This window comes from Trachinotus anak, unplaced genomic scaffold, assembly GCF_046630095.1.
Source record: "Trachinotus anak isolate AG129_WGS33_773 ecotype Australia unplaced genomic scaffold, CSIRO_AGI_Tana_v1 ptg000001l, whole genome shotgun sequence".
NCBI classification, from domain to species: Eukaryota; Metazoa; Chordata; class Actinopteri; order Carangiformes; family Carangidae; genus Trachinotus; species Trachinotus anak.
In genome coordinates this window covers 9,048,381-9,073,931 of record NW_027273852.1, presented here as the reverse complement: position 1 = coordinate 9,073,931, position 25,551 = coordinate 9,048,381, and the positions used below count along the sequence as shown (strand labels likewise).

The following is a 25,551-nucleotide window of genomic DNA, read 5'->3' as shown; positions in this document are numbered from 1 at the left end:
TGTTGATCTTTACTGATGTTACCCATAAGGACGGTCAACACTAGTGATGGTTTTCATGAAAAATGCATTTTACAAGAGCCACTACAGGGCATCAAACCACATGTCAGTATACTCATAGTATATTCACTAAATTATGTGATTTAATCCATTTGTTTGTTGTTTGTTTTTAATTCCCTAACAATAAAATGGGTCACCCCAGTGAGTTCAACCAAAAGCTTTGTATTAAATCATAAGGTAAATGAGAACATTTCTGATAATTGAAAAGAGACTTAGCTTTCTTCATAGATCAATTGATGTCATTATTGTGATTTTTTTTTTTTTTTTTTTGGAATAATAATACACTAACATCAGTGACACAACTCCAGGTGACCACTACTTTCATCATATATTCCATAATATATATTTATTTCTAATGTCATTTACATCATATATTTGATAGTTATGTATACATTATTGCATTTTAAATGGTAGAAAAACATATTTTTGACCTTAAGGTACAGCACTTGACTGAATGAGCACTTCTGTGGTGCTCGGCGTTGTATATAACTGATTAAAAACCTAATATTGCAAAATTGCTTGTTCAAGAAGGTAGAACTGTTCAAATAACATTTCATAATATGAATAAATTGTAACCCTTATGTGTTTTTACAATTGTAATATTTCTGTAAAGGTTAGAGGGATAGAATGACCCCTTTACACAGTCTTAAATGATGATGTTATAACATCTTTTCAGGTGCCATCCTCCAAAACTTTCAGTGTCTGTGGCCTGATGGAAATTCATTTTTGTAGTGTTAGGTCTCAAATCAGCAGAAGACCCTCAATCATTTGCAACAATTTATTCAAACATTTCTAAACCACAATACAGTTTACACAATATCAACAATTTTTGTTTTAATGCCCTTAAGCTCTCTGTGAACGATGTTAGGATTCAGTTTGAACACCAGTCACTGAACCATTTACAGTGTTCGAGCAGGCAAAAAGTGTCCACTGCCCTGATGCATATTTAAAAAAATAAATTAAGTAGCATGTGTACATCAGATTAGCTTCTTGTCTTCACTTTCATTCACCTCTATTCCACTTGCATGGAGCAAAAATAAGAATCTGTCTGTTTCAAGTATATCTTTTTTATTTAACATATTCAATACAGTGTAACTGTTGGATTCAGTTGTAGCTTATCAGTATTATTCCTAATAACACAAACAGAAACCCAAATACTTTGTTTTGTTTCAACACTGAATGACACAACTCTCATGGGAAAAAAAATAAGACTCATCTTGTTTCAGATAGGCAGAACCTTATCTGCAAATTAGCTGAGAAGTTAAGACCATAACTAAATATCTTCATCAGCATGCATATTTTTCTTCAGCTGTGTTGAATTCCAATGATTCTGTTTCACTCGCAGTAAAAATAAGTGCAACATTGCCCTTTAGAGACTGCAAGTCAATACTTTTGATCTTGTTGCTTGTATAAATCATTCAACTGAAGAAATGCCCCAAATGAAAACATTTTGAGAAAACACGACTTATTGTCAGAAATTTCCAACAAAGTTAACAAAAACAAGCAGCAATCAATTGTGTAACAAGTTTTCCTTTTCTTCCAAAGTAACAAACTTCACACAGAAGAGAACAGATGGGCAGAGCTGAACCAAAGGTCACCTTTAACCAAAATACATGCAGCTAAGCAATCAAGTAAAAGCCATAAACTAGCAGAGTAAACTGTAAGGACTAACTGTAAAGTTGTACAGTTCATACCTAAAGTGATGAGTTGACCCTGATAACAGAAACATACTGTATTTTCCTTTTGCACAAATGGTATCTAACCATAGAGACAGTTTCAGGTGGTGGGATTTCCTGCTGAGACCTTTTTTGTCACCCCAGACCCAGAAAGTTGATTTTTTTTTTGTTCTTAAAGCATAAAAATAACATTTTGGTCATGCTTTAGTTAAAATTTCATTTCAAAAATTACCAATACATGGACCAAATTTCTGCAGCTTATCACAGATATTATTATTGTTCATAAGTAACGTAAGACTCAAGTATCAATAAAAAGTATTGGATTCAAAAATCTAGTATTGGTTCGGCCTTACTTTGAGCAGCAGTGTGTCTTTCTAGAAAGCTGGTCCTGTTTACCTCCAGTTATAACTATGAGTGGTGAGTGCCAGTGGAAGTAAGATTTTTCTTTTTCATTGAGGGTTGCTGAACTCAATCATTTTCATAACAAAAAGTACTGTTCTATATGAAATGTATGGCACTAAAACTGTGTTCTATTCTTTCTGGACCAAGAAATCTTTACTGATTAACTACCATTACACACACGCACACACCAAACCATTCAATTACAACAACTTCTCTTGCACACTTTGCTACAGGACCATTTGTCATTTGAATCTAGAAACTCCGAAATGTTGTCATGTCCTTGGGCTCTTTGCTCGGGACGCACCAGTCGTCGGCCTCGTGGATCGTCTTGTAGTGTTTCCATGCTGACTTGTTGTACACAGGGAGCCTCTCAATGGACTCTGTGGAGAGTGCCTAACAGAAAATTGAGAAAAAGTTGAAAATAAGCATCCATTCTGCCTTCCTTTGGGAGACACACATAATGTTTATGGAAAAAAAAAACTCAATTACCCGAATGTAGATCACAGCATCAGTTCCATATCCCTCCAGAGAGTAAAGCTTCAGGTCCCCCTGAAAGTACCGTGCATACAGTCGAGAGATGGGCAGGCCATACCCGTAACCAGCCTGGACAAAGATAAAGCAGAATTTATCTCTCCAGTCTCCTCACAACCCAGACATAAGCTGCACAATCTAAAACAGCACAACAGTCAGCTGTTAATGATAAAGAGCAAATACTGGAACAAATTGACATTACAAAGTGTAAATGGTCTGAACAAGAGGCAGAATGACAGAAATGCTTTTTTATATTATTCTATCTCTTTGTGAAGCAATGTTAGTTAGAAGACAGTGTGATATGATTAAAAGCTCAAGGGTGACTACATTGACCCATAGTTGAGACTGGTTTGTCGTCTAATTGTACATTCATTTCAGTAAAAGGACACATGAACAAGATTTTTAAAAAATGAGAAGGATACTGGTTTGTTACTGACATGATCGTCACGTTACATATTCAGCAAAAGTCAGTAACAATAACATTGAATTATCACCCTAAACTTAATATACTCATTAAGTCAGAGATGTGCTCTCTTACAAATCTCTAAGTTCTAAGGTTAATGGGAAGCTTTGCTCACAATTTCTCTGCCCAGTTCAAATGCCAAAAAACTTAATTTCCTGTAATCACTGCTGTTGACTGAGTTCATGAATTAAAAATGAAGCACGAAAATAACCATAAAACTCTCCAGGACAAAGAACCTGGAGCAGACCCACAGTTAAGAGCCTAATGGCCTTTACAACATTCAATGTTAATGTTATTCAAAGTTATTTCACTGACTCAGCTATTTATTAATAGAGAGCAATAAATACAAACTCACCAAGTGCAAGAGGCAACTTAAAAAAAGACTGAAGTAAGTTTATAGTTTATAGTCTGTTCTACTTCAAGCCTAGGACGGTCCAATTCGGATGCATCTACAGTGAGGGGGAGAAAAGTGTTTCACCGTTCACATCAGGAATACTGACCAGAGGAGCAGCGCGTGAACCGTCGATGCTGGGCCGAGGAGCTGTGGAGTATGTGTAGGTGAACAGCCTGTCGATCTTCCGCAGCGGCACGCCTCCTCCACGATCACTCACCTGAAGAACAACATATGGGATGAACACAACAACAGGGGTTGTCATCTACAAATCTGTTGCTTGAACAGGTGAGGAGTTCCTTCTGGTAAGTTCTAGTAAAAACTAGAATTACCGCCTCGCAGTTGTATGTCTCAGCCGATCAGTCAAGCTGCAGTTTACATCCATGTCTGTCCAGACTCATAGTATATGTAGTGAAGACTTTGAAGGAAATTAATAAAAGGGCACAAAGTGTATTAAATGTTTAAATTAACTGAATCAAATTGAGTTGAAGTGAGTTAAATTTAATTAAATTGAGCTAAATCAATTTAACTTTATTAAAACAAATATTTAAAATGAAATGAAATTATATTAAATTAGTAAAATAAATAAAATTGGATCAAATTATTTTGAGATTTTCCACCCTAACCACTCAGCCATCAAACTGAGATATGTAGAGTTAATTAATTAAATTAAATTGAATTTACTCTAAAATTAAGTGTTTTTGCAGAACATTATGATGTCATAGTGAGTTGACCTTTGACCTGTTGGATGTAAAATGTCATCACTTTATCACTTTATTCTGTCAGACGTGTGTTTAATTCCTTAGTTATGGCTGAACATGTTATTGTGAAGTCACAATGACATTTATGTTTGTGCCAGATGTTCCTGATATATCGTGTTCACAAGAATGGGACAGATGTGAGGTCACAGGCGCCGTGACCTTTGACGACCAAAACATAATCAGTTCATCCTTGAGTCCAAGTGAACGTTTTGTCAAATATGAATAAATTCCCTCGAGGCCTGGAATATTGTGCTCATGAGAGTGGGATGGATGAATAGACCTTTGGCCACAGCTGTCGCCAGAGGCATAAAAAAAAGAGAAAGTAATTTAGAGACGAATCCAACAGATCGGACTGCAGTGCAGCAGTACAGATTTACCTTAACTGTCAGATCTTCAGTTCCCAGAGCGACCTGTGCATGGATAGCAGGGTACTCCATGGCATCGCCATATAACTCCATGGTTGCGCGCATGGCATTCTGCACAAAGAAAAGCACATCAGAGGTTTTCAAAAATCTTTCAGTGTAAAACTGCCTTCATTTAAGGCAACCAAATCACAGGAGGAATAAAGAATAAAACCATGACCAAATTCTGTAAGAATAAGTGTAATGCTCAGTAATGTCTATAAATTCAGAATAGTATATATGAAGAGAAGATTTCAGAAAGCAAATCTTACCTTAAAAAGTTCAAACACCATATGATACAAATGAGATGGAACATAGACCACAGTGGTGGGTTTTCCCTGCTCTTTGACTGTCAGGACAAACAGATCATCAAAGATGAACTTTATTTTCATCAGACATGGTTGAATCAAGCAATTCATTCTCATTTATTTATTCATTCATGATGTTATTCACGTACTTGAGATAACAAGCAAAACAGAAAGTGTGACATGGAAACAAATGTGTATGCTGATAATGTATATCATTAAATGTGCCTGTGTGACTGTATATAGTTTCCTCTATATCAAACACATTACCGTTGAAATCCTCCAGTATCAGATCGGGAGAGTTCATGTAATACCGGTCACAAAGATTTCGTGCATTTTCATAGGCATCTACAAGGAAGACATTTGTTTTCAGGGAAGAACAGGAAAGACACTTGAACACTTGCATTACGACATATTTGAACATGCCCATGTCTTGTTGCTCAGTTGAGACATTCTCACCTTTGATAACGTCACTGACACGACAGTTTGGATCAATACTGCCAATCTGTTTAGGATGTGCTGGGTTCACCTTCACCTTCCCACCAAAGAGGAGCGCTAGGAGGAAACACACAGGGATGTCAACATGCAAAACAGTTTAACATGTTTATTATTTCAGAGGAAAACACGCCCAAAATAGACCTGATATTTCCACAGAGCACATTTCAGTGCCGCTGAAATAAAGATTTAATTATTATCCTTTAAATCCTGCCACAGTGTGCACTAACAGCGATCTTACAGGTTTGTTGTGTTTGTTATGTCACACTGTGATGGGTCGAATAAAATCTTAATCCTAATCTCTGTTAGGATGTACTACATCAATTTTAAGGGATGTCAGACTTTGCACGATAAGCCAGGAGAACTGAAACCGTACAATGTAATTTGATTTCGTAATGTAACCACAACTCTATCAGTCTTGTTTGTGCATGAATAACTTTGCAGGGTCATGCTATTTTTTTAAATTAAATATTGCTTTTACCTGCATGGTGTTTTTATTGAACCTGTAAATTTTATTGTTAACTTCTTTGTTTTATTTTATCATTATGCTGCTTTAAATAATAATAATAGTTAATCATATATTTAAAACAGACTGTAAATGGACACATATAAAACAAAATAATATTTGTACTACAGTCCTTCTCATCATGTAAGTCTTTGCAGATTGACTTTCTCTTAGGCGTCTATCTCACACGTATGTTGGTTCAGATAAGGTGCAAGTCACTTCATGTTCCCTCCTAAAATGGCTTTGAGTGTGGTGTGTTGATTCCTGGTTCACACACACATTCAAACTGACACAAAATCAAGATGGCTACCAGGGCTGCGTCCACAAAAATAAAGCTTTGATCTCCTGCTAACGGAGCAGCCTGGCTCTCTGTGACAAATCTACGCTGAAATGTCACATTATCATCACAATGTTCTGCTGTTCAGGGCTTTTATCCCCAAAACAAGTACAACTACAACAAATTGGTAACACATTGATCATAGTTTTATGAAATAGAAGAGTGTCTGCTCACTGTGCTGGTTGAGCAGCATCCTGATGGATATCCTGCTCATGTAGAAACGATCCAGAAAATACTGAACATTTTGGCTAACGACGGGGTCTGTGCCGTAAGTCTCTTTGTACTCCACGACTCCCTGAGCCATGGTGGGAATGACATCATTGTGTCGATTTCTAATTTTTATCACAGCATCTGTGAAGCTAAATGAAGATTTGACAATTATAGCAAGAACTAGATTAGCTTTTTGCATTGAATAAAATATCATGAATGCAAGAACTAAAACAAATGTGGATAGCGTAAGTTTGGATTAACTTACTCATATGTGACTTTTTCATCATCTGCATTTTTGTCTTTGAATTCAAGAATCTCCTGAAGACTTTGCATATACCTGTGTAGGGAAAAAAGATCATCTCTGTCTTACAGGCAGTGGCATCAGTGTCATTTGAGAGATGACTGAGAAAAAGTAGAACCTACATACCAGCTCTGAACCAACCGGACTGATGGAGTCCTAAGCAAGTTGTCTGGCAATAAGTTGATCTCTTTCATGATGTTTGCCAACCTCACGGGCAACTCCTGTCTGAGGAAGGCGAATGATGTTTTCTCACACGCATTTTCTGAGCCTGGAGGGTGGAAATAAAAACAGAAATATCAGAAACCTGTTGCTGATGCATTACTAATGATGTTGGTGTGTTTTTGATCTTTGCTGTCTCTAGAATTACACAAGCTGTAATAATGAAAAGTGTGAAAATCCAAAAAAAAAAAAAAAAAAAAAAAACATATCTACATTCAGCAACTTTATTATACCATTTATTCTGAGGTCATTGTGGGCAATTCTGCAAAGTAAGTATGCAGGCAGCTTTATGTAAGTGTTGGATGTTTCAGATTTTTACATTGTGTCTTGATTTGTTATCCTTTCTTTCCTGTCCTCATCTTGTGTGCAAAATAACAAATCAAGATCTTAACATCTGTAGTTTTAACCTTGGATTCTGGGCTCTACAAGTGGTCAACAGTTGAATATAAGGGCTCCCCAGGATAAAAAATAATGACATTCTGTTTTCTTAGCTTTGCATTTTTATTCTGAGAAATTGTTAAACAATGTAAGAAGGGGAACTTTACGACTCATGGATAAGCAACCACGGCCTTAAAAAAAGACACACACATGCTCATGCATGTAGCTCAATGCATGAGTGTGTGTGTGTGTGTGTGTGTGTGTGTCACCTCTTACCAAAATCCAAAAACTGCTTCATTGAAAGAGGGGAGGGTGAAAATTTGGAGTAATAGTCTATGTCCTTTCCTATGGACACGCTGCTCCTCAGGAACCTTAAAATCCTCATGTTGACGGGTCCTGTGGTCGCTCACTCGGCCCACGATGCTGTTCAGACGGTGTCACAAACTGAAATGGTAACAATCAAGTTTAATGACAGCTCACAGTCACAATTAGATATCTTTGTTGTCATTAGCTTGTCGGCTAACTCCAACAGCTCACAAAAACAGATTCGGTAAAAAAAAAATAAATAAATAAACGCCCGGTTGTCAAGTGGTTCTGGTGAAGTGAATGCAAACATAGTCACCTCTACCGTAAGATATTTCTAAATGGTCCCTTACTTCAGTTTAGCCTTTGCTCAATCCTGAGAGGAAGAAATGTCAACATGTTGAGACGTTTGTCAGAGGACTCAGTGTGCGGCTAGCTAATCCAAAGAGTCGTGACGAAATCAAGAGAAGTCACTGCCTGTCGACTTTGCTAAGAAAAAAGCGTTATTGACCAAAGTATATAGTTAAGTTGCATTTGTTGTAATTGTTAAAAAAGTCGAAAATTGATTATACTATCAAAGTCTATCGTCACTGTCGTGTTTATTAAAATAATTTGCTATTGATGTGATGATGTTATTGTGGATATCCATATCCAACTGTAAACTGCAACTACCTGTTACTACACTTTTTTTCCCAATAACTCTTTATATATTTATATATAAATATAAATATATATATATATATATATATATATATATATATATATATATTTATTTTTTTTTTTTTTTTAAATATGCTTTATTGGAATATTATTAAGAGTTTTTACACACAAACGGCCACAAATAAAATACAAAATAATATAAAATAAATAAATAAGATCATATTATCAGTGGTGCACATCTATCATTCATTGATTGTTCAGTTTTTTTTCTTGATCAACATCCATCCAAACTGTTTACTCTTTGGAAATTCCCATGACAGCTTCCCTGACACTTGTGTGTCAGGCAGCAAGGCTGTCCAATCAAATCTCGGTTTGTTTCCAGTCAGGGTTGTGATTGGACACTGTATCTGTCAATCTTATGAAGAGAGGCGGTGCTTGTGTGCTACCAGACAGTACTCCGGGCAAAACCATTTCCCACAACTTCGGCCCTAACCTCCGTCATTTCCTGTACTCGTCCACAGAAATGGCTGCCTGACGGAGCGACGAGGCTACGAGCCACGTTTTTGTGAAGGATGTGTTGTTAGTCTTCGGTCCTCGTCTCGTCAAGGTAACGCCAACAAACATTTGATCGACTTTATTAACAGCTAACGTCTGGAAAGTTAACGTAGGAGGAAGCGTTTCCTGGGTAACTTCAGCTCGTTGTTGTGACCCGCCAAAACCCGCGGAGGTTCAGCGAGGAAGTGACCATTTTGTGCTGCGGAGCTGCTTTCGATAGCGTTACACTCGAGCTGCTTGATAAAAGAAAATGAGTGGCGGGTTTAACTTCGGGCAGCCTTCCGCGGGCTTCACTTTCGGAGCTCAGAAGCCCGCAGCCGCACCACCCGGGACAGGCTTTGGTCTGACCAGCTCCACACCTGCAGCCTCCGGAGGGGGCTTCACCTTCGGCACTTCCACCCAGGCCAACACCAACTCTACCGGCGGTTTCAGCTTCGGGGCCCCAGCGAAGAGCGCAGCAGCCGGCGGAGGATTCTCTTTTGGGGCCCCCACCGCCTCATTTGGTCTGGGCCCCACTCCTCAAACCACATCAGCACCGGGGTTGACTTTAGGCTCCACGCCTGCTCCAGCAGCGGCATCAGGGTTCACCCTGGGCGGTGGTTTGTCCGCACAGACCACCGCCCCTGCCGCCCCCGCCGCCCCTGCAGGAGGGGGCTTCACTTTTGGGACCGCTCCTCAGGTTCAACCCCAACTTACTGCAGCGGCAACAGCTGCACCACCAACAGCGACAGCATCAGGTGGCCTCTCGTTTGGAGGGTTTAGCTTTGGGGCTACAAAAGTCCAAGTGACCACAGCTGCAGCCTCTACGGCTCCTACAGGAGGCTTCAGCTTTGGCACAAGTGCTCCTTCCAACCTCACCCTGGGCACCCAGCCCCAGCAAGTCTCCACCGCTGCAGCCACAGCAGGTCAGGGTGGAGGATTTGCCTTTGGGATTAAACCTTCATCAACCCCAGCTCCTCCTGCATCGACCCAGCCAGCCCCTGCTACTGGTCCCTCTCTCTTTGCAATGCCTATCACTACAGCTGCTCCTGCAGCTACTGCCCCTGCAACAGCTCCAGGCTTCACTTTGAGTGCAACAGCACTGCACTCAGCAGTAAGCACTGCTCCTGCTGCAACAACTGCAGCTGCTGTTGGAGGTCTGTCCTTTATGCTCAAACCTCTGGGGGCAGCTACTGCCACTTCCACCTCCACCCCTGCCCCTGCCCCTGCCCCTGCCCCTGCCCCTGCCTCTACTGTCACAGCTGCAGCTGCCACAACAGGTGCTGCTACAGGCTTTACACTGGGACTCAAACCTGTGTCCGGCATAAGTACCACAACAGCTGCCTCAGCAGCAACAGTCACTACAACCACGGCTCCTCCAGTGATGACCTATGTCCAGCTAGAGGGTCTCATTAACAAGTGGAGTCTTGAGCTTGAAGACCAAGAAAGACATTTCTTACAGCAAGCAACTCAGGTGAATGCCTGGGACCGCATGCTGGTGGAGAATGGAGAGAAGATCACAGCCCTGCACAAGGAGATGGAGAAGGTGAAGCTGGACCAGAGGAGGCTGAACCAGGAGCTGGATTTCATTCTGTCCCAACAGAAGGAGCTGGAGGACTTGCTGTGCCCACTCGAGGAGTCAGTGAAAGAGCAGAGCGGAACCATCTATATGCAGAACGCCGATGAGGAGCGTGAGAGAACGTACAAGCTTGCGGAGAATGTGGATGCACAGCTGAAGAGGATGTCACAGGACTTGAAGGAAATCATTGAGCACCTCAACACATCCAGTGGCCCAGCAGACACCAGTGATCCAGTAAGATGAGATCAAATTTTACTTAAACTCGGCTAGACAAATTTATTGTTGCAGAATATATTAACAACATATGCTTTTCCTTGTTTTCTTAGCTTCAGCAGATCTGTAAAATTCTCAATGCCCACATGGATTCTCTTCAGTGGATCGATCAGAATTCAGTCCTCCTGCAGAGACGAGTGGAGGAAGTGTCCAAACTGTGTGATAACCAGCGCAAGGAGCAGGAGAAAACCTTTCGTTTAACATTTGACTGATCTGAAATAAATATGTTGCCCTGTACATTGACATTGTGCCAATTTCACAGAAGTCATAAACAAGGAAGGGTTTTTTTTTTTTTTTTTAGGCGGCAAGATTTTTTGGATTTGTATTGATCACAAGTCCTGTTAAACTGCTTTTCCCTCAGCTGTTTGGAGTCTTTAAGGTCGCATAAAGATTGATATTTTCAATGCAATAGTTTTTATATAGAATAGTGCAAATGATAATATCTCCACATGTAAATGTTTTGCTTGTTCTAAAGAGTATGATTAAATAAACCTTTGGATTAAGGCTCTGTTTTACTGGTTAGCAAAATAAGATAAAATACAAACTCTACTGCCATTAATTTTATTGATGTTAGCGCTTTTGTCTAATGTAACTAAGATTTAAACTATATCAGTGTATGATAATATATCTCATTTAAGAGCCACGTGCATATAGAATTTGTTTAAGCCTTTTTACCAAACTTATTGACAGAAAATTAATCAGCTATTTTCATGATCAACTAATTGTTTCTAACAAAAACTAAATATTACCCATGTCCAGCTTCTCAGTTGTGAGTATTATTTGCTTTTCTTTGCTTTATTTTATAGTAAACTAAATATATTTGGGTTTTGACAGTTGGTTGAACGAAGCAGACTCTAGCTAATTGTAATTTCTGACATTTTACGAACCAAGCAATTCATTGATTAATTGTGAAAATGAATCAGCAGAATAATCAATGATGAAAAATTAGTTGCAGTCCTGCTTTTATATCAGATCTATTACTGAAATTAATTTCAACAGTAGCAATCAGTTTTTAAGCATTTTATTATACTTGACAACATCAACAAGTAAGACAAATTTTGAATTAAATCTACAAAACATACTTTTCAGTTGCTTTTTACCATCTTCCCTTTGGATTCCTCACATGGAACAAAAACACTGACCTCAGTGATGATCTACAATACAGTGGATGCTACCTGAACAACAGTGAGAATATCTGACGTGAAAAACAACCTGCGCTTGCATTTACGGTCAGTCGTGGTCATTTGCACACTTAATTATAGTGACATGATAATGTACCTAAACATCATTCTGAGGAGGACAGAAGTACTTAATTTGGAAAGAACTGAAATTAAATGCATAAAAGAAATTAAATGTATACTGATGTACATTCATATTACACGGAGCTAGCTGTACCTTCTTTGCATAGATTTTAAGACAGTACAACTTGATAAAAACAGTAGTAAACTTTGCCCTTCATTGTTTTACTCCAGGGCAGGCATATGACTACAAAAACTCTTTGGCTGCATTCATTTTTTCTTTTATCAAAAAATAAATATACAGTGTGCGTCAAGTATTTAAATATATACAGTGTAAAATTTCAAAGATGTGAACTCAACTAGTTCCCACTGAGCATCATGTTCATCAAAGGAACAACAAACAAAGTTCAGTGTATTTGTGCCTTGACACTTAAGAAAAGCTGGGTTATCCCCAGCTGCATAAATCATTTGAACAGAAAAACGAATCATGAGTAGCTTTCATTGTCAATCCAAGTGGTCATCCACTGCTTTTTTTCAAAAGGATCAAGCTTGATTTTTCCATCTTTATACTCGGGAGTTTCCTTTCTTATCCGCACTGCGTGGTAACGAGGGACGCTGCTATCTTGTTTGGAGCGTTTGAAGAATCCACACTGAGAAGGGAGATTTCAAAAAACGCAATGTTTCAAAAAATTCATTGTTATAACTGTGTCAGAAATATTTATGCACACTGTAAACAACAGGAGGAGGAGAGATGTGCAGGAATGTTAAGCATGCTTTGCAGTTTTTAAATAGTACATTTCTAACAGCCAAGCAGTAAAAGTCATGTCAGCAAAAGCACCTGCAAAGCACAATTACACAGACTGGATTTTGAGGAAGAAAATATTAAGCCCGCTGGTGAGAAAACATTAATTTCTTTGCAAAATTCAGAGACACATATTGTAACAAATACCTGAAAACTTATGATGAATTGTGTGGTTTTCCGATCTTACACTAAGCACAGCATCTATTCAATATTTGCTCATGTTAAACGTAAAAAGTGTGATGTAAATTTCCCCAGATAACCTGCAAAGTCCTCAGCTTTGTACAATATGTGTCTGATTGAATTTTTCTGCATTAAATCAGCTGATTTGGCAGGAAAGCAAGTTCATTAGTGACTGCAGTAATCACACTCCATGCTGACAGCTTGTTTTTACCCCTGTTCAGAGTATAAATCAGGCCTCAGCAGAGAGTTTGTCTTTGTCAGAGGGCTGAACATGGATCTCTGCCTTTTGATATGCTGCATCATATTGGTCTTTTGTTGCTCTCTTGAAGAAACCACACTGAGGGGGAGTAAGGGTGATGAATGGTTAAGAGTGACAAAATTAAGCAGTGGTAATGGTCAATAGCCAACATGATTTCTTCCAGCAAAACAACAGAAAAGATACATTTTGTTAAAGAAACTACTCTATCTGGAGAATCCAGCGTTGCTCAAATTTCATCGGACAACAACCGGATGTCTCCTGATAATTTGCTGCTCATCCTCAGAATATCCCGGCTGATGATCAAACCTGGATCCATTTTTAATATTAACCTCAGGCTCAGACCCTGAATATCTCTAGATGATCTCACAGATAAACACGCTTGATCTTTCACACAGTCAAATACATTATGGTCACTTGATTAGTAAGTTTAGATGGACAGGTTTATGGAAACAGAAAAAACATAATGTAATGGAGGGTGCTATTATGATGGTAAGCAATTTTTTCCTTGTTTCAGCTACAATTAATCCAGGTTGTGTGGTATGTTTGATTTATTGTTATTTCATAAGTGCATAACTTAAGTGTTAAACATATTGGCATGTATGTTCAGGACACAGTGCTGGATTTCTTCATTGAATTTAATCAGGATTGCTTTAAGACAACTTGAGTTATGGCTAATTTCCTGTTATGCCCTACCATTTGCGTAAGTTTTGTGATGAGTGGCGGCCATGCTTTTTGTCCAATATTGCCCATTTACAAAAGAATTGTGTATCCCAATCTAACAAAAGTATATACTGAATTTGGTTTTGATAGTCGGAATACAAAAAGTCTATTCACTTGACTGGTTTTCATGTTATGCAAAATAGCAAAAGAACCTATCATGGCTGACTTTTATGGTTCAAGAGGCTTTTTTGAAGAGCACTTGTGTCAAATTTCGAGAAAATCTGACCTACAGCGTGAGGGGAATGGTCCTTCGTTAATTGCAGCACCAGTATCTGGCTAATTGGGCTCTAGGGAAGGATTTGCACATTATTTCTTTTCGTTTCTGGGCCATGTTTCATTTTTCTAGTTCATTCCAGCTCACAGAAATTTGAGCCACAGCATAAGACAACAAATAATAATTATAATAAACCAGGACAAACTCAATAGCCCTCTCGGAATTTGAACGCTAATAAGTGAATCTTAAAAACAACAAGTGAAAATTACAAAACTTTATATAAATAAGCTTTCAGAAATTTTAAAGAGGGGAATTAAAAGTTGTAAATTCATAAAGATGGCTTTCAAAGTAAAAAATTTCACTGCAACAAATTCAATGGTAGTTAAAAATTTGGTATGGTTAAATACAGTTTGATTCGATAGGTTTACAACCAACTGTGCATTATGCAAATAAATGGTGTACTGCTGCTTCCCATCAGCAGCTTAAAATAACAAGTAAAACTGCACCTTCTCTGACCTAACTTCTCTACTAGGTTTAATGACGTTCATGCTCAATCTCCCATTTTCATTCTTTTGTTATCTCATATTTTACCAAACATGGATAACATGAAGATGTAGTGTTGTTGTACTCACCTTCCAGAGCAGAAACACCAACAGAGCCAGAATCAGGATGCCTGCTAGAACAGCCACCAGTATGATCCACCAGGGAACTCCTCCATACTGTGCTACTGCACTTTCTGGTGACACAGCCACTGTCACCTGCAATAAAACATCACAGTGAGGGAAACCAAGAGATGTGGTGAGTTAGGTCGAGGGTAGTAAACAGTTAATAAATTGGTGCAGCTGTTGAGCTACTTACATCAGTGTCAGGAGTTGTCAGGATCATATTCTCAGCCTGACCATGAAGCACGAGCGAGGCCTTCACAACTATATGCAAAGTCAAAACAGAGGCGTAATCCTGTGTGAAAAAAACAGGAACATCTGCTCAGATAAAACAGTCATACAAAACAGGAGGTCCAGTATTATCATGACACAATGATGAGACACGTTAAAATAACAATATGTCACCTCAATAAAGGTCGAGTTCCACAGACGAGACCTCAGTTCAATTGTCCTGCCATCCAGGCCCTGCAGGGGGCACTTGAGCACCACACATTTCAACCCACTCTCACACGACTAGGAAAGAAAGTTTGTATTACACATCAAATCTACACCTTTGTAAAAAAGAACATAAATACATCCATACGAAGACTCACCAAAACTTTGATTTTGTCTGACAGAGAAGACATTTTTCTCCCAGTCTTTCTTTCTTTTCTCTCAATTTCCCGTTTTGCACGGGCCCCCGTGGACTCCTGAAAGCACATTTCTTCTCATTAATACAGAGCAGAATTAAGCAGTGAAGAATTGCTGTAATGGCTGAGTTTTACTTTAAGCACTTTAAAACAAAAAATTTGAAAGATCCTACCTGGATGTGTTTGACAGAGTTGATCTCAGACTCAGGAGAGCAATGGATGTCCTCCTGTCCTGTAGCAGTGACCTTCACCAGGTACAAAAGCCATTTGCCGTCTTTGTTGAATTTGGGCCACTGAATGTGTAGTGAGGCCTTCACGGGAGACTTCAAAGACTTCCACAAGTTGTTTATCTGCAGGAATTACCAATAAAGTAGCTCTTAGTTATTTCATTACCTATCGAACTTTATAACAGCAATGCCTTAATAATAATATACAGAAGCTGGTCAGATAAATAAACTTACTCTGAATGTATAGTTAATCAAGCTTCCAATCTCTTCTTCTGTCTTCATGGCACTTTCTCCTTTCACAACACCTCCAAAGAAAACCTGATTAGGGCTGGCCTCGCTGAGGAACACAAGTAAACATTTTTATTATCTTTACTGTTGGAGACACTGCGTATCTTCTGTATCTGCAGACAAGCAGTAGCGTCACACAGCATGATTTACAAGAACACACTTACCCACTGACTGACAGTGGGAATTCAACGATCACTTGAACCTTAACTTTCAAAGTGGCAATATTTTCTTGCACACTGGTCCTGAAAGAAAAAAAAAAACAATAGTATAGTGCAATGCAGTGACATATAGCATTAGCAGCTTACCTGAAAATACAGGAAGAAGCATGATTTATTAACAATTGTGCACTGCAATTTCATAGGTTATCCTTACATGTACAGAATATAACACAAAGCTCAGCTCAGCATCTGTAGCAGCACTACTTACGTTTGGAGCTGCAGGTCAATGTCAATCTCCTTCGTGTCGGGACTCATATCCATGGTGCTCAGGATAATGTAAAATGTAGTCTTGTAGAAAAAAGGAAAAATAACATCTCTCACATTTGAACAACTAAATGTCACAGTAAGGATTAGCAGGTGAACATGACAGGTCCGTACCTCTGAGTCTCTCTTAAAAGGATTTCCCAGCTCACAGTCTGCTTGAGAGCCATTCTGATTGGCATTACAGATGATCGTATTTTCCACCTGGAAAGAACAAATTGTAAAATTTGATCACCTTGAGGTTTATTAAACTACAAATCAGAGAGCAATTTGTAATTCAGAAAGTAATTAGGGCATAGTTTCAGCAAAATTTTATACTTTTTCCGTGTCATTTTTTCACTTGGTATGGCAATGGCTTTCCATTGGCTGATTTATGTCCACAGCTACTTGATGGATTCCTGTATAATGTTGTGCAAAAGTTTCTGATCCAAAGAGGATGAATGACTGGTGATACCCTAACTTTTTATCTAGTGGCACAAATGGGTCAAAATCTTCACTCGTGCAGCCTTTGATTTCATGACAAGATGCAAAAACTTAAGACAAAATCAGTGCAGATATGATGCTGATGATATGAAGTACACAAAGTTGTCAGCAACAGATTTGCAATTACATGTTTTTTAATCAGGTAGTTTGTGATTTAAATGTAAAAAAAATGTCCATCTTAGACTATTTCATTTTGTTCTTGTACAGCTGCAACATTTGAGAAGTCTGTATAAAAGCATTTATATTTCTCAAAATAAGGTATTGAAAAAGGTATTGTTTCAGTATTATTACTACTACTACTATGCTATAACATCATCACACAAATCATGGCCTGTATCTTGGATAACTTTCCTCTGGTGCTACATTGAGGTCAGACACAACATTTTGCCTCACTAGTGGAAGCAAAGTTGTCTCGTCATTCTACAAACAACAATTTTTTTTCTTACGTGTAAGTAGTATACTGGTAGTGAGTGTAGACTTACCATTGTAGGATGTGAGCGGACTCCAGAATATGACAGTGCACCTGAGAATGTCCCCACCAGCTTTGCCTCATAAGCATCGTCTCCATTCATGTTGTTCACTGTCACCTGCAGAGCCAAGTTCTTCCTCTCATAGTTTAGACGAAACACTGGAATATTGTTCTTGCTGCAGACACACAAACATGACCACTCACTTCAGGCTGAGCTTGGTGGAAAAAAACAGGCTTGTGGTACGTTGTTTTCATATATTAAAACTGACTTAGCTATGATTTCATATGGGGGGGTTACTGGAGCCTATGTATTGGTCCAAATAACAACACAAGGACCTAAAACTAGTAGATGTGGGTGTTAACTGTGATTGGGATTGGAAGTAAAAGCAGTTCTGTCACATTACAAAAAGCAATTTGATTGAATGTTACAAATTTGTCTACTATAGATTTAATTAATGCATTTGACCTTTTAACTTCATGCAAAAATTTGAAGATCACATTTAAACCTGCTTCTTAGAAGACTTGATAGAACTTACATGTGCAGTGGGGCATCGATTTTGCTTTGTTTGTAGTATAATTTATATTCCATCTTCAGGTTGCTACGACAAATATGATCACTTCCACATCCCTCTTTTACAAAGTTGATCTGGAACAACAACAAAGCCATAAACAGACTCTAAACATCTTTTCATTAACCTAATAATAAATGATGAATGTAGTCTACATGTTCACCTCAATGACTTCTTTGCTCCGTTGAGAGGAGTCCAATATGGGCATAAGCTGAGGAAGGCTGTTCCTTGTCCTCTGTCGCTTTGTACCCAAGATTTCTGCAGACACCTCAATAGGAAGGCTACGCAACTTGTCCTTAATATTGTCCTGTGGAAATCAGAAACAGCAGCTGTAATATGGAGCAAAATCATTGCTTCTACATGTGTCTTATTAAACACATGTTTTTTATTTAAATAGATAGTATTTTCTTTAAACTGAAAACAGTGAAAACATTACATTTTGCATTTATTAAAGTGACTATACTTTAAAAAACATCTATCCTTTGCTGTTGGCAGTTTATGAAATACTTCAGTGCTGACTGGCTCTCCTTGGTGCTGCTTGATTTAAAGATTCAGGCAGTCATAACTACTATCTTGAGACTGTTATGAAAAATATTTCTGAAAAATATATCATTTGTGAGAATATATTTTGCAGCTGACTGTAGAAACTGATGTTTAAATCTCATCTGTAACTTCAAATTTCTTGACATGTGTAAAGATGGTTTACCCCACATTTACAGAGGCAATTGTAGCAAAAATGTGTGTGTGAATTTTACAGTTGTGATATAAGACATTAAGGCTGTAACTAACCTCTTATTATTTTCTTGATTAATTGATTAATCAATAAATATAAAAATATCAGAAAATACTGAAAATACATTTCCTAAATCCCAATGTGACCACATTAAATTCTCTGATTTATCAACAGTCCGAAACTCAAAATATATTTAGTTTATTATCACATATGATAAAGAAAAGCAACAAATTCTCACAATTGAGAATTTTTACTAGAAAAATATCTAAAATTATTAATCGATTATCAAAAAAGAGGCCATTTAATTTTCGATTGATTTACTGATTAATAACAAAACTAGTTGTTTCAGCTTCATAATGCTTGTAGAATAGGATTTAAATAATCTCCTCCAGGACATCAGACTTATTGATACATAGCATGTGTGACTGCTTGGATGTACAAGTATACAAAAATTCTGCCGTTGTGGTTTAACTGATTGATATGTTTTACCTTAAGTTCGGCTTTTATCTTGATGCACGTTTCCTGCTTTTGGCCACGGAGCTCTAAGGTGCCATTAAACTGGTAGTCTGTATCAGTGCGGGATTTGTTCAGGAACGTGGCTCTGGAGGGGAACCCCTGTTTCCTGCGATCTCCATCTGCCTCAACAGAATAGCTGATAGCTGCAGTGTAGAGGAAAAGCAGGTGTAAAAAGAATGGCTCAACAATCTCGTATCAGGGATAATAAATCTTCTTTTACTTACTCAGTCTAGGGCTGTAAGACACAGGATTTGCTGTGTACGTGAAGCATGCGTCCACAGTGAAGCTACGGATGAGAAGTTGATTTTTTAACCATTCAAACAGAGGATATTTTGACTGAGTTCTGTTTAAATATAAGAATATTAGAACACCTACCAAATGCTGTTACCACAGGTTTTGTTTGTAAGGTCAATTTCCTGTGGAGATATTTTGACATCTCTCCTGATGCTAATGACTGGCCGTGCCCTGAAAGAAAGGTTGTTAAATGAAGTTGTGAGAGAAGTCAGAAGGGTTTAATTTTACTAACGATATATGAGGAAATAATTACCTGTAAATTAGAGCTGTGTCTGACAGAGAGCCCACAGCCAGGTCTGGATAGGAGTTACTGTCTAGGTCCATGTTTCCTGCCAGGGAATAACCAAAGAACTGGAGGTTGTGCTCTTTTCCTGAAAGGATCTGTGGGAAAAAGGGAAAAGTTTAACAAGGAATGACAAGTTTAAAAAGGAGCAGGGCATTTTTTGTTCTTTACTATCAGGAGCTATGGTGATTTGCAGACATTTGACAAGCTAGCACTTCAGCCTCACAGTCCGGAGTCCAGACTGTGACATATGACATACTTTCCTGATCATCAAAGGTAAAAGCTTCTTTTCTTGCACAAAAGAATGACTGGAGAGGTCAATGACTTGTGACCATCTGAAAAGATTCCCATAAAACTTAAAAAGGCTGACCTGCGCAGGACTGGTATTAATCCCTTGTGCAGAGCCATGATAAATGTAGACTTTTCCTGCCCCGCTGTCATCATAAGGAGCTCCAATGGCAATGTCTGAATGAGAAAGTAATAATTTACTATAATGTGACAGCAACTGATAGAGAGAACATAAGTGAGCTACAAAATGACAGCTAAATTACCTTCATATGAGTCTTGATTGATGTCTCCAATGTTCTCCACTGCCACTCCAAACATCGAGTCTTTGGTCCCATTCAGACGGATAGGAGTGATCTTTTCCCACCTTCCTGCTTTGTTGATATAGACATAAACAGCCCCTCCTACGTCTCTGTCCTTCATGTAGAACTGAGGGGCTCCTACAACTATGTCCTGCCATCTACATCAAAGAAGGGAGGTAAATATTTACCAGTAATAGATAAAGAAAATCTACTGACAGTAAAACATTGAAATTATACAGTGAGGCAGCATTAAAATAAAGGAAGTCCAGCACTTTCCCAAAACCTCAAAGCTATGTTTGTTTTATGTGTGTACACACATACTCTTTGACTTGTACGAATGATGTTGAAAAGCCTATTACGCAGTAAGATTGAATTATATGTATGCAGAGTAAAGGCTGTAAGAAATATTACCCACCCATCACCATTCAGGTCAACTACAGCCACGTCGTATCCAAAGGAGGATCCCAGTCCTGGTCCATGCAGAGTGTGCTCCACAGAGAGTCTGCTAGAGGCTTCCTTCTCTTTCTTCAACAGGACCACAGCTCCACTGTGATTGGCTCTTGGTGCCCCAGCCACCACCGTTAGGCCACGATGCTTGGTGATGCCGTGTCCAGAATCAAGGGAAAATCCTAAAGTGTGAAAAATGTATATTTTACACTTTCTAATTACCTTTTTTCTCCCTAATTTGGAATATCAAGTTCCCTGGTTGTGCGATCATGGCTGATTTCAGCTGGGCGGATGGGGATGCTTTAGATAACCACGTGCGTCTGCTGACAGAACAGATCTGACCGACTCATCGCTCTGTGCAGGTGTCCCAACCAACCAGTAGGAGTCGCTAGTGCAGCAACAAGAACACAATCTCTCTCATGTCTCATCTTGCCAGATCTTTTCATGGCAGTGGTTCCCAAACCCTTTCTGCCTGAGCCAAGTTGAATTCCATTATTAAAAAAAAACATTATCAAGGCCGTGACCTGCATGTGTCTTTTCATACAGGTTTTTTGTTGTGCAACTAAAAACCCTGGGCTTCTCTGCTATATTGACAGTGAACTCGAGAGCAAGACAAGGCTCTTCATATTTTGGATTTGACTGACACATTTGCTTTATTAGCATCACCGCTTTTACACATTGTTTGAGGAAAGCCTTAAATGAAATGTCATGTTTACCAGTAAAACAATAATGAAAAGTACTCTCAGTAAAACATTGCTCATAATAATAATAATAATAATAATAATAATAATAATAATGATTTTTAAAAAAACACACACACACACACACAAAAACAGCCACTGTTTTAGTTACTCACCGAGGTAGCTGTTGGCAGGAACAGGCACCAGCTCAGGGTTCAAGACATGCTCATCTCCAACTTCATATGGGCCGTCATCATACACTCCCATCTCCAGCAAAGTGTTGTTCTTTTGCTCCACTCGCACAATGCCTGCAGAGGAGGTGAGTGAACAATAATGTAACTGTTAACAGGTGTAAACAAGAAATCTTTAGTTTAAGATTAAAAACAAACAAAACATCAGATTACTTGTTTTAACAGGATTGAAAATGTGACGCTCCCCAGCAAAGCACTGTGTATTTATGGTTAATTAATGACCTTTCCAATTATAAGCTCCCGGTGCTCCAAACACCACATAATGGTAGTCCTTAGTGAAGGTGGCAGCCAAACCCTGCTGACATGATCCAAACCTCTCATGCCCTCTGGTTCTGCCCTCACAGAAGTTCCAGTTACCTCCATCCTCATCAGAGGCCGAGTCGATAGACAGGTCCTGGCTCAGCACATAGCAGCGCCCAGTGATATCACGCGACTCCTGAGGGGTGTTCACAAACAAGAGCCTCTGATAGCGATGAGCACATGTCTGAAATTACAAAACAAAGCCATGTTTAAGTTCATACTGTGAAAACAGCGAAGACACAACTAGAACTCAAGGTTACTGGGAGCAACAGTGCAGGTGCTGAGTTTGACTTACCACAATCTTTCCCCCAGGTCCCTGGCTCTGAACCGTCACCCCCATCCACTGATTCTCCTTGTTCTCAACAAGTACGTCCTCTTTGAAAATGTAGCAACACAAGACAATGATATGAGCAATGATATTCATTCTTCACATCTTGATTTCTTTTATTGTCCATTTTATTGATGATGATATACACCAATATATTTGACGTATGGATCTGATGTTAGCATGATGTCGCTGAGGCACCTGGACTCCAGCATCATTGTTGTTTTTTTTACATCAAGTACCATAACGGAAATAAGTCTTAGATTTGTTGTGTTACATTTTACACGTATGTGGGCTATCTCTGTCTTTGTGTCAAATAAGCTAAACTTTGGACATAGTACATTTCAAACAATATATGTGGGTAGGTAGGTGGGTTTATTTCTCACCTTCGTTATCAAATTCAATGCGCTCACAATCACTAGCCTGAGAGATTTCACATTTATAAAGCCCTCCAGTGATGTTGGATTTCTGCTTTCCTAAAGCTCTGGCTCTGGGAGCACCAATCAGCAGCCTGAAGAAAAAGAGAAAAAGACACATTACAGGATCAAGTGTTAAGTACTGATTTGCTCTTTGTTGTCATCACCTGTCATCACTCTGACCAGCTACAGCCTCTACATTTTTAAGAAGACCTTTCAACAAGCTACGGGGCAGCAGCTTGTTGAATTTAGTGCATGTATGTGAAAAGATCAACAGTGAGACTGACAGTGATGGCATAGCAGAAGCAAGAATACAAGTTTTACTGTCAAGCAAAAGAACACACCATGACTTCTGGCTTCCTTAAATGCAATGCAAATATTGTGGCTACTGTTGACAGAGGTATTCATTGTACTTCTTTTCTCCTTCTGAATGTCAAAGCAAAATGATAAAGTCTAGAAAAAGGCACATACTCTAAAGCTGAGATGCTGACATTAAGTTAAATTACAAAGAAACTGTGTGGCATTATCTGCAAGAATTAAGAACAAGAGAGGCATCCTGTTGGCCCACTATTTAAGACACAAACCATATAACCACAACATTTGTGGTTATATTACCCCCCCCCCCCTTTCCCACCCTCCTGTCTGGCTCCTTCCCCCCATGCTTCCTGTACCTCTATCTAATAGAGGCAAAATGACATAAATGAATGAGGGGTTTTCTCTGCCGCCGAACATGGTTTCTTGCCAAGAGCAGGTGGTGATTGTCACTTAACGAGAGCTTTGGCCATTGTTGTGTTTTCGAGACAAGAGGTTATAATACACCCTCTGAGCAGCACTACATCTTCAGGGCAGACAGGAGGCCATAGCGGATCGCTATCGGAAAGTGATGAGACGGGGCGGGGCTAGCTGTTTACCCTGCTAACTTAAGTAGAGGAAAAGACGACAAGAGTTAACATTGGCATTGCTTTCACCTCTGGAGATAGCTCTTGGCGAGTAAAGGAATGTAATGTTTGATGCTGAACTCGCAACGTTTCTTTTAGATTGGTAAGTTAACAGCTGTAAGCTACAGCAATATGTACAAATAGCTCCTTTAAGGAAGAAGTATAGGCCAGATCAGGAGGAGGTCAGATTTAATCCTATAAAAAGCCCTCAGACCAGATTTTTCCAAACTAGAAACTGGGCCAGGAATATCAACAGTAAGTTAACAAGACGGAGTATACAGCTACAATAGTGGCTCTGAGAGGCTAAATGCTAATGCCAGTATGCTCACAAGCCCATAGTGACAATGCTAACATGCTAATATTTATATCTATATACATTTATGTTCACCATTTTATTTTAGTATCATAACATTTCATAATTAGGACTTAAAACATAAGTACAGCTAAGGCTGATGGGAGAGTATTGGTCAAGCTAAAATTTTGTGATTGTGGTAGATGAAAGGTGAAGGCCTCATATTCTCAGGAATGAATGTGTGCACAAAATTTTCTGGCAATCTATCCAACAGTTGTCGAGACATTTCATTCAGAACCACAAATGTCAACCTCCTAGTGGTGCTACGGGAAAAGTGAGATCATCAAAGTAATTTGAATACAATGCCCGGGAACCACAAATGCCTTCACAAAGTTTCACTGCAAACCATCCAGTAGCTGTTGAAATATTTCTGCCTGGACTGAGGTGGGGGATTTACTGACAGACCAACACGGAAACTGAGATCACTTGATGACAGTCTACAGATTGCCATCAACCCCTAGATTGTCAATTTAACAAAATTTAAGTAAAATCATGATAATCCTTGAGATTATAAAGATGATAATATCTCGGTAAGATTTACTTCCCTTCTTCCATTCCTTGATGATGGTAAATATTAACATGACAGACATAAAGCTGCTTCAATACATGTCTTTAAGTGGTTAATGCACATACTGTATATTGTGCATTTCATAGGAAGAATGATTTACGTTTAGTCTGTCAAAAGCTGGCAGTGTTCAATCAGTCTCTCAAAGAGCTTCTGTATTTTGTTATAAGAAAGAAAATATTCTGCGTCTACGTGACAGTAGACTACTGTCCTGACATTCTTTAGAAGGCAAAGGAGCACTGAAGCAGACAATCTAATTTGGAGCGTGTTCAATAATGTAGTTGTTCTGTCCAACTCTAGCTCACTAACCAAAGTGTCTCTCACCAAAACCCACATTCTCACAAACATGAAAAAGAGGATGTGTTTTAAGGGTCACTCATATCAGTAGCAACTGGGACAACTTGACTTAGATCTGCAGGTTAAGAAGAGAAAGAAAAAAACTAAATAATGTCAGTTTGTCAACTGCTATTTTAATTCTTTTTTGTGAATAATCAATATTGCCATGGACTCACTGAATATGTTGCAGAAGGCAGCTACAGAGGAAAGAATGAACAACTAGCATCATGTCTGTGTCAAGGGTTTTTTAGTTTGGTTATAACAGATATGGTTATGCTTTTAGAACTGGTGACATGATTTTAATACGTATTTATTTTCACATTCCTTTTGGCATTACTTCAAATGAACATATTCATGTTACAAATGGGGTATAATTCCACCAGTACCAAAAACAACTTCCTGTATTTGTGTATTGTTGTCAACACTTCTTAAATGTGGTGACAGCTTGCTGAGTGCATTTGTAACCTTTTACACACTGAAACTTAAGCAAGCTATACATGTCGGTATGGTGCAACTCTTGTTTGACGG

General features: G+C 38.7%; 3 protein-coding genes across 8 annotated transcripts in view; 1 reads left to right on the top strand and 2 right to left on the bottom strand.

Annotated features, from left to right (window-relative positions):
* Window positions 1-821: 821 nt before the first annotated feature.
* On the bottom strand, window positions 822-8,223 carry pdk1 (pyruvate dehydrogenase kinase, isozyme 1). The gene is made up of 12 exons (XM_071474736.1): window positions 8,089-8,223; window positions 7,709-7,876; window positions 6,962-7,103; window positions 6,800-6,871; window positions 6,499-6,683; window positions 5,447-5,542; window positions 5,258-5,335; window positions 4,955-5,031; window positions 4,659-4,757; window positions 3,630-3,740; window positions 2,625-2,738; window positions 822-2,528 (listed from the first exon to the last, which is right to left on the bottom strand). The coding sequence occupies exons 2-12, from the start codon at window positions 7,815-7,817 to the stop codon at window positions 2,388-2,390; spliced, it is 1,224 nt and encodes a 407-aa protein (XP_071330837.1). The 5' UTR covers window positions 7,818-7,876; window positions 8,089-8,223; the 3' UTR covers window positions 822-2,387.
* A 656-nt stretch (window positions 8,224-8,879) lies between these two features.
* Window positions 8,880-11,285, top strand: nup62l (nucleoporin 62 like). Its single transcript, XM_071474695.1, has 2 exons — window positions 8,880-10,742; window positions 10,835-11,285. Exons 1-2 carry the CDS (start codon window positions 9,201-9,203, stop codon window positions 10,991-10,993), a joined length of 1,701 nt encoding a protein of 566 aa, XP_071330796.1. The 5' UTR covers window positions 8,880-9,200; the 3' UTR covers window positions 10,994-11,285.
* Window positions 11,286-11,786: 501 nt separating this feature from the next.
* itga6a (integrin, alpha 6a) overlaps window positions 11,787-25,551 on the bottom strand; it is a 33,802-nt gene continuing 20,037 nt past the window's right edge. For 3 of the 6 annotated variants that reach the window (XM_071474653.1, XM_071474648.1, XM_071474639.1), the window contains 23 exons: window positions 22,803-22,927; window positions 22,387-22,466; window positions 22,014-22,275; window positions 21,717-21,848; window positions 20,829-21,042; window positions 20,378-20,571; window positions 20,197-20,291; window positions 19,797-19,924; window positions 19,625-19,714; window positions 19,474-19,535; window positions 19,223-19,392; window positions 18,164-18,307; window positions 17,968-18,077; window positions 17,445-17,607; window positions 16,427-16,683; window positions 16,165-16,242; window positions 15,947-16,049; window positions 15,659-15,835; window positions 15,450-15,545; window positions 15,262-15,369; window positions 15,053-15,151; window positions 14,827-14,952; window positions 11,787-12,669 (listed from right to left, as the gene is read on the bottom strand). In XM_071474653.1, coding sequence (XP_071330754.1) covers window positions 12,505-12,669; window positions 14,827-14,952; window positions 15,053-15,151; window positions 15,262-15,369; window positions 15,450-15,545; window positions 15,659-15,835; window positions 15,947-16,049; window positions 16,165-16,242; window positions 16,427-16,683; window positions 17,445-17,607; window positions 17,968-18,077; window positions 18,164-18,307; window positions 19,223-19,392; window positions 19,474-19,535; window positions 19,625-19,714; window positions 19,797-19,924; window positions 20,197-20,291; window positions 20,378-20,571; window positions 20,829-21,042; window positions 21,717-21,848; window positions 22,014-22,275; window positions 22,387-22,466; window positions 22,803-22,927 — 3,178 coding nt within the window. In that variant the 3' untranslated portion in view covers window positions 11,787-12,504. Of the gene's footprint in view, window positions 12,670-13,212; window positions 13,339-14,826; window positions 14,953-15,052; window positions 15,152-15,261; window positions 15,370-15,449; window positions 15,546-15,658; window positions 15,836-15,946; window positions 16,050-16,164; window positions 16,243-16,426; window positions 16,684-17,444; window positions 17,608-17,967; window positions 18,078-18,163; window positions 18,308-19,222; window positions 19,393-19,473; window positions 19,536-19,624; window positions 19,715-19,796; window positions 19,925-20,196; window positions 20,292-20,377; window positions 20,572-20,828; window positions 21,043-21,716; window positions 21,849-22,013; window positions 22,276-22,386; window positions 22,467-22,802; window positions 22,928-25,551 lie in introns of all 6 variants that reach the window. The other 3 variants (XM_071474671.1, XM_071474662.1, XM_071474681.1) reach the window with 3 other exon arrangements.